The 13260-nt window shown below is 68.5% G+C and overlaps 2 protein-coding genes across 5 annotated transcripts; one reads left to right on the top strand and one right to left on the bottom strand.

Annotated features, from left to right (window-relative positions):
- The first annotated feature begins 1306 nt into the window (after positions 1-1306).
- Positions 1307-4051, top strand: SIGIRR (single Ig and TIR domain containing). Its single transcript, XM_088534259.1, has 9 exons — positions 1307-1358; positions 1567-1747; positions 1830-1960; positions 2069-2209; positions 2462-2605; positions 2708-2810; positions 2931-3081; positions 3579-3759; positions 3855-4051. Exons 1-9 carry the CDS (start codon positions 1307-1309, stop codon positions 4049-4051), a joined length of 1281 nt encoding a protein of 426 aa, XP_088390385.1.
- An 894-nt stretch (positions 4052-4945) lies between these two features.
- Positions 4946-12343, bottom strand: PKP3 (plakophilin 3). Of its 4 annotated transcripts, none has more exons than XM_088534137.1 (14): positions 12305-12343; positions 10792-11018; positions 10197-10269; positions 9474-10111; positions 9057-9180; positions 8515-8719; positions 7960-8134; positions 7625-7742; positions 7324-7491; positions 6727-6912; positions 6267-6420; positions 5821-6013; positions 5331-5418; positions 4946-5086 (listed from the first exon to the last, which is right to left on the bottom strand). In XM_088534137.1, exons 1-14 carry the CDS (start codon positions 12341-12343, stop codon positions 5051-5053), a joined length of 2424 nt encoding a protein of 807 aa, XP_088390263.1. In that variant the 3' UTR covers positions 4946-5050. The 4 variants fall into 4 exon arrangements, with proteins under 4 accessions (XP_088390263.1, XP_088390265.1, XP_088390266.1 ...); XM_088534139.1 differs by having other exon boundaries at positions 10822-11018; XM_088534140.1 differs by having other exon boundaries at positions 10197-10273; positions 10826-11018.
- Between the last annotated feature and the right edge of the window lie 917 nt (positions 12344-13260).

Raw genomic sequence — 13260 nt, 5'->3', positions numbered from 1 at the left:
CTGCTGCCAGCAGCCATTTGGCAAGTGGGACCATCCCAGCGCCCGGAGGCTCCTGCGGGAGCATCCCCAAACCCATCCCATCCTCCCAAAGAGCATTTAAGGCATCAAGGCTGCAGCTCCACAGGAGGCAGGTAGTGGAAATGGCCTCGGCCAGGAGTATGACCTGCTGGAGCAGCTTACACTTTACAATGATTTTTTTTCATATTTGCTTGGAAAAAAAAAACACAGAGGAAAAGCAATAAAGGCTGATTAATATAAACTCTGCGGCTGAGCTGCCTGGATGGCACAGTGGTTCCCTGCACACGCTGGCCCTCAGGGCAGCAGGGCAGACAGGTTGGGTGGGTTGCCATGAGTTTCCTGCACTTTTCCCTATTTGTTTATTTATTTATTTATCCATCTCTCCATCCCTTCCAGCCGGTTGGAGCCCTTTCTGTTCCGCACAGGTGCAGGTGGAGCCGGAGGTGGAGCAGCAGGAGGGAGGGAGGAGGGCGGCCGGGCAGCCGGCCATAGGGGTGGGAGGAGAGCCGCCTGCGGCAGAGCCTTTGGGGGCCTGGAGAGGAGGAGGAGGAGGAAGCAAATAAATAAATAAATAGAATCAAGGAAAGAAAACGAAACTGCAGTCGGACCGAGCAGCGCCCGAGCGGGGCGGCCGGGCAGCGGCGTGCGGAACAGCCCAGGTAAACGTGGCGGCGATGGCTGCCCTCTGCGCCAGCCTCGCGCTCCCCTTCCTGCCTGAGCTTTGCTCCTCCGCGGTGGCCGCTTTGCCTGTGCGTTGTCCCCCTCGCCTCTTGGGCCACCTCCGTGACGCCGCTCTCCGCAGCAGAGCTGGGCACCCCCAAAACCACTCGGCGCTGCTTCGGGGCTTGCGTTATCCACCAAGCCTGGTCCGGCTTCCCGTGCAGGCACGCGGGGCGGGAGCGAGCGGATCCCTCCGTGGCTGCTGCGGGTTTTCCCATAGAAATGCCCCAAGGCGCAGGCTGTGCCCTTGGCTCTGCCCTTGGCTCCAAACGGAAACCTGGCCGCAAAGACGTAGCGAAGGAGGAGAAATTCCTCCGTCCGCCCCGCGGCGCTCCAGCCTCTGCCCTGCTGTACCTTGACCCCGCGTCCCGCTGTCTTCCAACACCGCGCGCTGGGCCGGTCACCTTCGCGCCGGCAGCGCAGGGGCAGGGGGCTCCACGGGCTCTCCCCGTATCACCATTTCTGATTCATTCCAGCTCCGGAGCCGCCTCCACAGCGGCCCTGCGTGGACTTTGCCCCGCGGAAGACGGGGCCGCGGGGCCCTCCTTTTCCGTGCGTCCCGCCGGCGATGCCGACACCAGGGTCTCAGCCAGGCGCTGCCTGGGTGGACGCCGTGGCGGGTAGGATTCTTCCTTGAACCCCGCTCCCCGTGCTGGCGGGAGAGCGCCCGGCCAAGCAGCTCTGCCGCCAGCCAGACCCCCTGGGCTCCCCCATCTCCTCAAAACCGCTGGAAACTTTGCCAGCGGGCAGACCCCGGGTATGGGAGACCTGCTTTTCCCGCAGAGCCGCCCGGCAGCTCCCACGGCCGCTCTGCTCTCCCTCCCGCAGGCCCCTGCAGCCCCGAAATGGTGTCCCCGGCCGCCAACGAGAGCCTGGAGCTGGCGCTGGGGAGCCGCGTGGCGCTGAACTGCACGGCGCGCTGGGTGGCCGGCGGGCGCTGCGAGCCCGTGGCGGCCTGGGCCAAGGACGGGCGCTGGCTGGACGCCGGCAGCAGCCGAGACACCGCCTGGTAAGTGGCCGGCGCCGGTGCGTGCCGCCCACCGGGGGCTGGCGCCGCTCATCGAGCCGCCCGCTTCTCCCCCGTGTGCCAGGACGGGCCTCGCGGCCTCGGAGCGCCTCCTCGCCAGCGTCCTGCCGCTCAACCTGAGCCAGGACGCCGACTTCGGCGTCTACGCGTGCTGGCTCGGCAACGCCACGGCCACCTTCACGCTGCGCAGGGCAGGTGGGGCCCGGCGCACGGCCACGGGCTGCGGGAGCGGGGAAGAAAGGGGGTTTTGCAAGCCAGGACGCTCCAGCTGCCCCCAAACCTGCGGGGCCCCTTGCTTTGCAGAGGCCGCGGGCCACGTGAGCGCGGTGCTGGCGGCCCTGGCTGTGCTGGGGCTCCTGGCGCTTTTGGCCGTGCTCTACGTCAAGTGTCGCCTGAGCGCGCTCCTCTGGTACCGGGACCGCTATGGGGAGCTGGAGATCAACGGTGAGCCCACGGGCGGGCACGGAGGGGCGTTTGCGGGCGCTGCTGAGTGTTAGCTGCACGTTGCCTCCCACTCCGTCCCTCCTGGGGTGGTGAGCACCCAAGTCGGGGGGTGGCACCTGTGTCCCAGCACCTGTGTCCCAGCACCGTGGCGGGCACATTGCCTCTGGGGCCAAAGGCAGGAGCCACCGGGGCCAGCTCCTCCTTAGCGTTATTCCTCCCTTTTCCCGGGGCCTCCCTGGGTGCTTGGCGCAGATGGAAAGCTCTACGATGCCTACGTGTCCCACGCCAACACCCCCGACGACAAGAAGTTTGTCCACTTCATCATGAAGCCGCAGCTGGAGAATCGGCATGGCTACAAGCTCTTCCTGGACGATAGAACCATCCTGTCCAACTCAGGTAAGGACGGGCCGAAGCGTGATGCCGGTTGCCATGACCAAGGGCAGGGACGTGCCCGGAGCGCGCTGCGGATGCCCGACTGCTCTTGTGCTGCCCTCGCAGAGCCTTCGGCAGACCTTGTCATGAACGTGAGCCGGTGCCGGCGCCTCATTGTGGTCCTCTCGCTGGCGTATCTGGAGCAAGAGTGGTGCCACGGCAGCTTCAGGTGAGAGCGGCAGCGCCTGCTTGCTCCTGGTGGGAGAGGGTCCCCCCTTAAGCCAGATTTGAGCAGCGCCCGGTACTCCAACGTCCTTCACCTTCCTCCTGCCACGCGCCTGCCTTGCAGGGAAGGGCTTTGGAGGTTGCTGGAGCTTTCCAGGAAACCCATCTTCATCGTCTTCGAGAGCCAGTACCGGGACGTGGCGCACCCAGCCATCAGCCTCCTGAAGCAGCACAGGAGCGCCGTGACCTTGCTGGTGTGGCGAGCCAGCTCCATGGTAAGGGGGACACGGCCGGCTCTCCCGTTTCCGTGTGGCCGCGGCTGGGAGCTGGTGCTGGGTCCTGCCACGGCCTCACTGTTACTCAGCGGGGCAGGTCGCTCTTCGAGGCAGCGCGACCCGGCGTTGCCGGAGAGCGGTTTGCTGTGATGCTGCCCGGCTCTGCTCACTCCCGGTTTTGGCGTTGGGCTGAGCCCTGCCACTCCTGGGAGCGTTGGGGCAGGTTGGGCCGTGCATGGCACGGTGCCATGGGGTGGCACAGCCCTCGTGCCATGGGCGGCACAGCCCAGAAACCTCCCATGTACCCGTTGCACCGTCTGCGCCTCCCTGCTCGGGTCTTGGCTCTGCTCCCAGCTCCGCAAGGAGCACTTGGAGCTCTAGGAGGTCTCGCCGGGCTCAGCTGCCAGCGGCGCTCGGAGCATCCGTGTGGTGCCAGGCCCGGCTTTCCTTCCCCGTGGTCCCCGCGTGACTCTTCCTTCCCTGCCTGCCCCACGCAGACCCCGTCATCAGACTTCTGGAAGGAGCTGTGCCTGGCGCTGCCCCGCAAGGTGGCTTTCCGGGCCACCATGGGAGACCCGCAGACACGGCTGCAGGAGGACAAGGACCCCATGCTGATCCTGCACAGCAGCGACCCGGAGAGCCGCGCTGACCCGCACCCCGATGGAGACCTGGGTACCGGTCCTTGCCCCCCGCCGCGGCTCCGTGCGTGCCGCTCTCCCGCCCAGAGCGGCCCCTTCCCCTGGCTGCCCGGCCCATCTCTCCCCTCGTTCCAGGCCTGCGCGGGTCCCTCTTCCGTGGCCTGCCACCCCCTCGCATGAGCGACCTGCCGGCGGCGCCGGTGGCCGGGGCTCCAGAGGAGCCGCCGCTGCGAGACGGCCGGCGCCTGGACGTGGACGTCTCGGACCTGGGGCTGCGCCACTACGGGGCCCGCACGGACTTCTACCGCCTGGTGACTGAGGGGGACGTGTGAGCGGGCTCACAGGGCTGCCTGTGGCGGCGGCTTTTGCAGCGTGGAGCTGCTTCCAGAGGAGCCCTGGCCTCACGCTGGAACTGAGAACTGGGACACGGCTTGGGAGAGAGAGGGCGGGCGGTGCCTCCTTCCCGCATCCGCCTCTCCCAGACAGTGGGCTGGGGCAGGAGACACCCCTGTCCTCGCCCCGGGGCCGGTGCGGTGACATCCGCTGGTGCTGGGCTGCCCTCCCTCGCCACGGATGGCACAGATGTCTCCCCCCAGAACTGGGGTGGCCTCCACAGCGGCAGCTTCAGCGCCGAGCAAGCGGACAGGCTGGAAAGCACCGGAGCAGCCCCAGGGCAGCCATGCTCCCTCCTCCCTTGGGACCAACCACACGGGTGGCAATAAAGCTGCGCCGCTCGGTGCGGGTCTCATCCGTCGCGGGGCTGCGGCAGGTGCCAGGCTTTGCGGGGACCCCACTTTCCTCCCAGGCGCAGGCGGCAAGCGGACACCGTCGGAAGGGACACCTTTATTTCGGGAAGCTGGGAGGCTCGGGAAAAGCCTCAGAAAGGCCCCTCCCGCCGTCTCCACCGCGCTGCCCTTCGCCTACTCTACACGGTGCCCAGCGCGCTGCGCAGCTGCGGCGCCCCGGGCAGGAAGCGATCCCAGCACCCGCAGCGCGCCCGGAGCGCGCGGGAGCCGCCTGCGCCAGCCTCGGCAGAGCCGGGCAGCTCCCCAGCCCGCGGCGAGGAGCCACCCGGCCCGGCCCGGCCCGGCCCGCTGACGCAGCGCCCGCCCGGCCCGCGCTGCTGCCCGCCCGGCCCCACACGGGGCGGAGGGAGATGGGCGTGAGCTGGTGCCCGCGTGGGGAAGCGGGAAGCACAGGGAGCAGCAGGGACTACACTACGAGCTGGGGTCCCGCGGCGAGCGGCCGGGCCCGGGCCGCCAGGGCCAGCGAGGCCCGTGCTGGTGGGGAGAGCTCAGTCCCTCCTCCTCCTCCTCGCCCAGGGCTCCTTCTCAGAGGCTGAGGAAATCCTCCTTGCGGTACCCCTTCTGCAAGAGAGCAGGCCCCCGTCACCCGGCCGCCGCAGGACGCCCCTTCCCTCACCATCCCTTTCGCTTGCCACCAAAGGGACGATGCCCTGGGAACATCACCCTTTTCGGGAGAGGAAGGGCTGCAGTTTGGGAACACCTGGGTGCCTTCCCGAGGTCAAGGCAATAGCCGCGATGCCCACAGGGGCTCCCCGGGCAGCGCTGGGCCGTGCCAGCCGGGGCGGCTCTGCGGGGCGGCACGTACCATCTTGAAGTCCCGGTGGAGCTTGGTGTATTGCCACATGTTGCCCAGGAGGCTGGCCGCTGCTCTGGAGGACTTCTCGTTGTCCGAGCTAGGGGGGACACAGGGGACACCGTGACCTTCGGGCACTGCCAGGCATGGGATGGTGCCCACGAGCCAGAGAGGACACCACCCCACCGGGATGAGGAGCTCGTGCTGGGGGGAAGAGGCAGAAAGCCCACCAAGCCTGGCAGGGGGACAAGTATTTCTGGCCCAGACAAGAAGCACCACAACACAGTGGGGGAGGTCCTGAGGAGGTGACAAAGGGTCAGGTCGTGCCCGTGAGGCCACTCTCAGAGCGACAAAGCCCCAGAGCCACAAGCCCTGGGGAAGGGCACTGGTTGTGGCTCTCCCCCTCCATGGACAAGGGGGAGAAGGGGAGGGCAGGAGCGGATCTGCACTAGCTCCAAGCTGGGATGGTGGGGCTGGGGGAAGGCTGGCAGGTAAGTCCTACCTGTCCCTCCTCTTCTTGATGTAGAAGAGCTTTCTGAGGCCGTCAAAGTAGACGATGTCACGGGCGGCCATGGGGCTCTCCACCACCAGGTTGTTGAGCACCGCGATGATGTTGACGATGACGTCGGCAGGTGGCGACTTGTCCCCGGCGCCAGCCGGCAGCTTCTCTATCAAGTGGCTGACCACCTTGGTCGCTAGCGGGCAAAGGGGTCACATCAGCGCTGGCACCTGCACCCACCCCAGACCTCCTGGACATGGTGTGGGGACAGCAAGAGAAGGTCCCATGGGGCAGGGGCACCATGGGCATCTCCAACCCCCAGCTTTGCTCTTCTGCTCTCTGCAGACAAGGGGGAGAGGATCGGCCTGGCGCTGAGCCGAGGGACGGGGACAAAGTGAATGGAGGGCAGCCAGCCCCCCGGCGCCCGCCTGGCCCTCCACGGCACTCACACATCTCGTCCTTGTTGCGCGCGTGGCGGGACAGGTTGCGGATGAGCCCCGTGAGCGAGCGCAGCTGGTGGTGGTCGGCGGTGCGCACGCGGTCCAGCACGGGGTTCAGGATGCGCTCCTGCTCCAGGGCCAGCCTGCTCAGCACGCCCGCCCACTGCGGAGGCAAGAGCTCACGTGGAGGCGCCGGCGGGCACCCGCCCGCCACCCCACTCCTCCTCCTTCTCTTCCTCCTCCACCTGGGATGAGCCACTCCGCTCGCTCAGCAGGGCTGCGGCGGGACGCCCGGCCGGGCCTGGCTGTCCGGGCTGAGTAGGCAGCGTGGTGGCCGCGTTCCCCAGCCAGGCGAGGCCGGGTGAACCCACAGAGAGGCGCGTGCCCAGGTGTGGCCACCGTTAGTCGGACGATGGCAGGGACTTGCCCCAGCCTGCGGTCGGTGGCGCGGCCCCGTGTGCGGGCTCACCCTGCGGTCCCCGGCCGTGATGTTCTGCAGGGCCCCCGAGGCCGCCTCCGTCGTGTGCTTGTTGAGCTCGCAGCGCTGCAGCAGCCGGTTGTAGATGCCGACGATCTGCGGGTTCCAGAGCCACTCCATGCCCTTGGGGTCCTTGGAGACCTCGGTGAAGGTGACGATGTCCGCGCTCATGTAGTGCTGCAAGGCCCAGGGTGACGGGGGGGTGACATCGTTAGAGCAGCCACCCGGAGCGCTTGCCTCCCTCTTGCTCCATCCCTCTGCAGGGCCCCAGCCCTGCTCTCACGCCGGAGATGTCACGGAGGTCCTTGCGCACAGAGGCAGCAGCGCCCTTAAGCCCGCGTCACCCGCCTGCAGCTCACCCGGCTCGGCAGGGCGCTGACGAGCTGCCCTGGATGTGTCACCTCCCTTGGCACAAGGGGCTCCACCCGCCCCGCATGTCAGAGGTGGCTGATTCACCCTCTGCTGAGCTCAGCCGCGTGTCCCACCCAGCAGCCAGGGCCTGCGTCCACCTCCACCCTGGTGTCACCTCAGGCCCTGGCCGCTTCTCGGTTGCTTTCCCGCCTGAAAAGCAACGCGGCCAGTGCTGACCTCTCGTGCTTTCTTGCTCTGGGGGCTGAAACAGCCCACCAGCTCCCCCGTCATGGTGCTGCTGTTATTCCTCCTGTGGCCCTCCAAGCGCTGCAGCGAGGACGGGGGCATCTCGTCGTACAGGCGGTAGGAGAGGTTCCGCAGCACGCACACGGCGTTCTCCACGCTCTGCGAGGGCACGGGTCAGTCTCCAGCCCACCAGCCAAGGCCTCGCTGCCAGAGCGCAAGGTGGCAACCAAAACCCCTGGGGAGGGCATCAAGGAAACCCCAAAGCCTCCGGCACGACAGGCCCAGGGCTCACCTTGTCCTCCGACTTGCCCACTTCCAGGGAACTGTTGACGTAATGGATCATGGAGTCCACCAGCCCATGGCACTCGCGCATCTTCTGCCGGGTCTGCTGGCTGGCAGAGCTGAGGTTTCTGCATAGGGAAAGCAGGTTATTAGCTGACCCGAGCACTTGACCAGGCTCAGCCCTGATACACAAGAGCTGTGAGGGACAGGGACCCTTCAAAAGGGCTCCGAAGTCCTTGAGCACTGCCCTGACACGTCCCGGTGTCACCTAGTCTACCTTTACCAGCTGACCCTGGCGCTATGGCCACAGCAAGAAGATAAGCAGGAAGGGAGCAGAGCAGGTACCTGAGGAAGCCCGTGGAGTTGTAGAAGATCTCTGCCTCAGAGGGGTTCTGCTGGATGACACCGGAGCCACCCAGGCCAGAGAGCGGCACCAGCACCAGGTCTGTGAGCTGCTCCAGTGTGTCCCGGGCCAGGCGATCCTTGAGGTTGTCACTGGAGGAGAGGTTCCACAGGATCCCTGCGCCGCGAGGGACACGCGGTGAGCGAGCCCATCCCGAGGCGGCACTCGCACCCTTCCTGGGCCGGCACAGCCGTGGCGGACGTGAGCCAAAGAGCTGGTGGCAGCAGCCCAGCACCACAACCTCATAGCCCTGCTGGGCAGGCAAGATGGACACAGCCCACTTCAGAGCCAACCCCAGGGACACTGCGCCCCGTGGACACTGCCATGTGCTCCCTCTGCAGACAAAGACATTGGTGCCTTTGTCACCTGTGTTGTACGTTCTCATGTGCCCATCCTCTAGCTGTCCCCTAGAAGCGACTTGCTGGTCTCACCCCAGGCAGGAGGACCACAAGGTCCCCCCGCTCCTGCCCCATGCCTGCGCCGCGGCCCTCTCCGACCTGTGACGTTCTTGCGGAGCTCGTCGTCGGGCTCCCGCAGGGTCCGCATGAGCTCATAGATGCCGTTCTCCTCCACCAGGGCCAGCTTGTTCTCAGCGTTGTCGTAGATGAGGTTGCGCATGGCGCCCGTAGCATGGCGCTGCACCTCCTGGTTGGGGCTGTTGAACAGCTTCACCAGCTTGGGCATGGCCTGGAGGCTGCGCGCCTGCGACGAGAGGGGCGGCCGGGGCTGAGGGGTGCCGAGCCATGGAGCGCGCACCCCACGATAGCATGTCACATGGATAGTGTGCCCCATGGTTAGCGTGCCCCTTGAATAGCATGTCACACGGATAGTGTGCCCCACGGAGAGTGTGCCCCACGGATAGCGTGCCCCACACAGCCTCCCCTAATCCTGCATGCGTCCAAGGAACCAGCTTGCCCCTTGGCCCCGGGCGGCCCCCATCCCCTTCGTACTTCCGGAGGCGCTTCCCAACACTGAGAGAGCCCAGTGAGGATCAAAGGGAGGCCGGAGAGACGGTCCCCTGTGGCTCCCGGGTGCCCACCTGCTTCTTGGCGTTGCCGTCGCTGTAGCATTTGTGCTGCAGGTAGGCAGCGCCCAGGACCTGCAGGTTGGGGTCGCTGGCGATCAGGTACTTGACCGCAGAGGGCAGGTCGATGTCGTCAAACCTGAAACACAAGCAGCTGAGGAGCGGCCCAGACAGAGCGGCCCCCGCTGCGTCCCACAGGCATCGCAGAGGAGACCCCAGCCCATCTCCCCCAAGTCCTTCCCCCCGCAGGGGAGCTTCCCGCCCTCGGGTCTCAAAGTGGGCAGTGAGACGGGTCCGCAGCAGGATGCTGGGGGCAACCTCAACCCGAATCCCGTCCTTGCATGGAGCCCACGCGAGCCAAGAGCTGGAAGAGCCTCCCCGTGGACCGGCCAAGCAACCAAGGGGCCCTCACTCGGCCAGGGCCACACTCACCCTCCAGACTGCTGGGTGAGCAGGGTGCCGTGGCCGTTGTAGCCGCCACTGCCATCGCGCTGGTCGTGCAGGTGGTGGCCGGCCTCGGCGAGGCTGCGCACGGAGGGGGCGCGGGAGCTGTGCTCGGCCGCGGCGCCCAGGTAGGCGCTGGCGGCACCGAGGCGCGAGCGGTTGTTGCTCTGGAAGCGCTGCAGCGTGCGCATGGCGGGCGCCCGGATGGTGCGGCTCGGCGGGCCCTCGTCCAGCCAGGCGCTGCCGCCGCCGCCGCTCAGGCGCCGCTCGAAGGTGTAGGAGCGGGCAAAGCCGCCGCCGCGGTAGAGGCTGCGCGCGGGCTCCAACTGCTCCGACACGACGCTGTAGCGGTCGTCGGTGCTGCGGCCCGGCCCCTCCGCCAGGCGCAGTGAGCGCAGTGAGAGCGTGTCGAAGCTGGGCCGGGCGCCGAAGGAGCGTTCGTGGAAGGAGGTCGGCCGCGGCGGGGAGGCCGCCGGCGGCCCGTAGCCGCCCCCGTAGCCCTTGGCCGGGCCCCCGTTGGTGACAGCCGCAGGGCGCTTGCGGGGCGCCAGGTCCACAGCTGAGCGCGAGGACCAGCCGCTGCTGGCCAGGGTGCCGTAGTCACTGCGGCTGGACGCCTGGAAGAGCTGTGGAGAGGCGGGAAGAGGAGCGTGAGTGGGAGGACAGTGGGAGGGAGGCCGGGCCGGGCCGGGCCAGGGGGCTGCTACACACCGAGCTGCGTGCCTCCGAGCTGGCGCCCTGCGAGCGGGAGCTGAAGGCCGGGCGCAGGGTCGCGCTGGACTGGCTGCCTGCGGAGAGACAGACGGGTGGACAAATGGAGGGTCTCATTTCAGCTCTGAGGCTGCTTTGGTCCCCCTGAAACCCGGAGCAGAGCCCCCAAAACCACCAGCAGTCCCCCGTGCCAGCACAAAGAGGGGAGAGAAGGTTTAAAACCATCGGGGGAAGTCCCCATGCGCCAGCTCCCGCCCTGCGTCGAGGCCCAGAGGAGCCGCCGGGGCGGAGGCCGCTGCCGCCGCCAAATGGAGGTGCTTGGAGCCCGGCCAGCGCTGGGAGCTGCCGCGCGATGGCTCGGGCGGGAGGAGGAGGGTTGGTGGGGGGCTCTGCGGGGCAACCACACACTGGCCCCCCGCTTTGGGCCTCGCGTCGGCACCAAGCCCCATGGCTGCCCCGGGGCAGGGCTGGCACAACGGAGGCAGCGGCGAGCACAGGGGTGTTTTCCCAAAGGTTGAGGCCGGGCCGCGAGCCTCCCTTCCCAGCCAGCTTCCCGCCACCGCGATGGCGACGGGGTGGGAATGGGGGGGACAGCCCGCCCCGTGGTGGCCCCTCGCGCGCACGCCCACCTGCAGCCTCGGCGGCGAAGTCGAGGCCCAGCCCTGGAGGCCGGGGGGCCGCCTGGCCCTTGAGCATCATGCGCAGCCGGACCTGCTCCTGGACGCGGGCGCTGCGCAGCCGCTGCGCCTCGGCCGCCGCGCCGCCACGGCCCTCCAGCTGCCGGTCCGAGGGCAGCGCCAGCGAGCACACGCCGGCCTCAGGCTGCAGGGCCGAGAGGAAGAAGTTGCCCTCCTGCATGGTCGGGGATGGGATCGCTGCTGCCGCTGCCGCTCCGTCCGTCTCCCGCTCCAGGGCCACCTTAAGCAGGTGAGCGCGGCGCAGCCGGGCGATGGCGGCGGGGCCTTCCCAAGCCTTAAGGTGGAAGCGGGCCCGCCCCGCGCCGCCACGCCTCGCCGGCCAGGGCGCAGCGCGGCCGCGGGCCGTAATTAATAGCCGGGTGCCGCTTCACTGGCCGGGCTGGGATGCGGGGACGCAGGGATGCGGGGCAGCTCCACGCGGGCTGGGGTGCGGGGCCACAGGGCTCCCTCAGCCGCTCGCGCCGCCGCGTTTCAGCGGCGCCGCATTCCTGAAGCGAGTTGTGCCTGGTCTCGTGCACGCCCCTGCGGAGGCGCTCGGCAGCCAGCTCGCGGCAGAGGGCCAGCTGGGGTGCTCAAGGGCTCGTGACGCGCCGGGAGAGTGGCCCGTGTGGCCGCCGCACTTGGTTACAGCGGGGAAAGGGCCAGGCGGCCCTCCCAGCCCGGCTCCACGCGGACCTTGCACCGGGGTGGGACGGGAGCCACCGGCGCTGGGAGCGCCTGCACTGATGGCACCTGCTGATTTAAGGCAGCGGACGCCACGGCGGGGCCCCGCCTGCACTGCGTGACGGCGTCACCAAAAATTGGGAATAACAGGGCAGGGGGACACGCAAAACACCACCGCGACCCCCTGCTCCGGGGAGAAGCCGTGCGGGCCCCGGCTCCCGGTCGAGCAGGGAACACGGCACTTTTCCGGTCAGCCGGCCCCCAGCGCTGAGGGAACCCTGCTCGGCGAGTCCGGAGACGGGAAAAGCCCCGGCGGCGCCTGCAGAGCTTTGCGGGGAGCCCAGCCCTGCTGCATCCCCCTTGCCGCCGCGAGGGAGAGCGCAGGGGTGTGCAGAGCGCAGACGCAGGCCGCTGCGGGGAACAGCCCGTGCCGAGGCTGCAGCGCGGGGCGGAAGGGGGACGGCAGCTGCCCTGCTGGGGCTGCCCTGCACCGTCCCCAGGATGCTCCATCCGCCAAAAAGAGGAAAAGCAACACGACAAAAAAACACACAGGGGGGATCCAGACTCCTTGGGGGACACACGGGGATGGCAGGACCCCAGCTCCGGGGCCAACGCGGTTCCCCCATGGCCCCTGGGAGCTGCACACGCCTGCCCGGGCCCCCTTGCCGAGCAGGGACGCAGATGCGCGAGGCAGCTGGGGAGGAGGGCGCTCTGGGGCCAGGTGACCGCGCGGGGCCAAGCACCTACCTGAGCGGGCGGCCCCGCGGGACCGTCGCCCTGCAGCATGCTGCCGCCGCACGAGCTCGCCCGGCCGGTCGCTGCCGCGACGCTCGGAGCCCCCTCGGTGCTTTGCTGGCGGCGCTGGGGTCCCTCCGGGGGTCCGGGCGCTGCCCCCGTCGCCGCTTCGTGCCCCAGCGGCAGCGCTTCGGGGGCCAGCCGGGCTGCTGTGGCAGCCGCAGCCTCGCTGGAGCGCGCGGCTCGCGTGGGAGGGAGGGGAGGCCCTTGACGGTGCTCGGGGCGAGGGGGAGCGAGCGGAACGCGCCCGACCGGTTCGGGCTGAGCGCTGCCGCCGCCGGCTGCTCCGTGGGACCGGGGACCCCTGGAGCCCGCGCCCAGCACTGCTGTCACCACCAGCCCGCGCTCAGCCCGGGCCTCCGCCCCGCGGGCCGGGGGGCCAACAAGCCCCGACGCCTCTGCCGGCGAGTGCTGCGGGGCAGGGCGGGCCGCCCGCAAACGCCTCCGTCGATGCCGCTGCCGCCGTGTGAGTGTGGGGCCGGTAGGGAGCCCGCGGCGCTCGAGGGGCTCCGAGCCCACCTGCCCACCCGCCAGGGGGGCACAAGGGGACACGGCCCGGGGGCTGGGGAGGGAGCGCAGCGTCCGCCCCGCGCAGGCCCTGAGCGCGCCGCTCGGAGCGGAGGATGCTGGCAAGCCCGGGCGTGCAGCGCTCCTGCCTCGCCCTGCTGCTGACGGAGCCCCCAGCGCCAGGGATGGCGACGGCCCCGGCCTCAGGGACCCCGGGGGACACCGAGGCACGGGCAAGACCCGAGAGCAGGGCAAAGCGAAGCCCAGTCAAGACATTGATTTTATTCTTAAAAATAAAAAAGCAAAAATAAAACCAAAAAAACAGCCAAACCAAAATGGACAGAACTTCCCCAAAACGGCTTCCTACCTCATAATTTCACAGAAATTAGCTTGGAAACGTC

The sequence above is a fragment of the Tinamus guttatus genome, unplaced genomic scaffold, assembly GCF_059628265.1.
Source record: "Tinamus guttatus ecotype Peru unplaced genomic scaffold, ASM5962826v1 Tinamus_guttatus_pri_ptg000546l, whole genome shotgun sequence".
Lineage (NCBI taxonomy): Eukaryota > Metazoa > Chordata > Aves > Tinamiformes > Tinamidae > Tinamus > Tinamus guttatus.
Note: the sequence above shows the minus strand (reverse complement) of the source record. Positions and strands in the feature narration are given on the sequence as shown.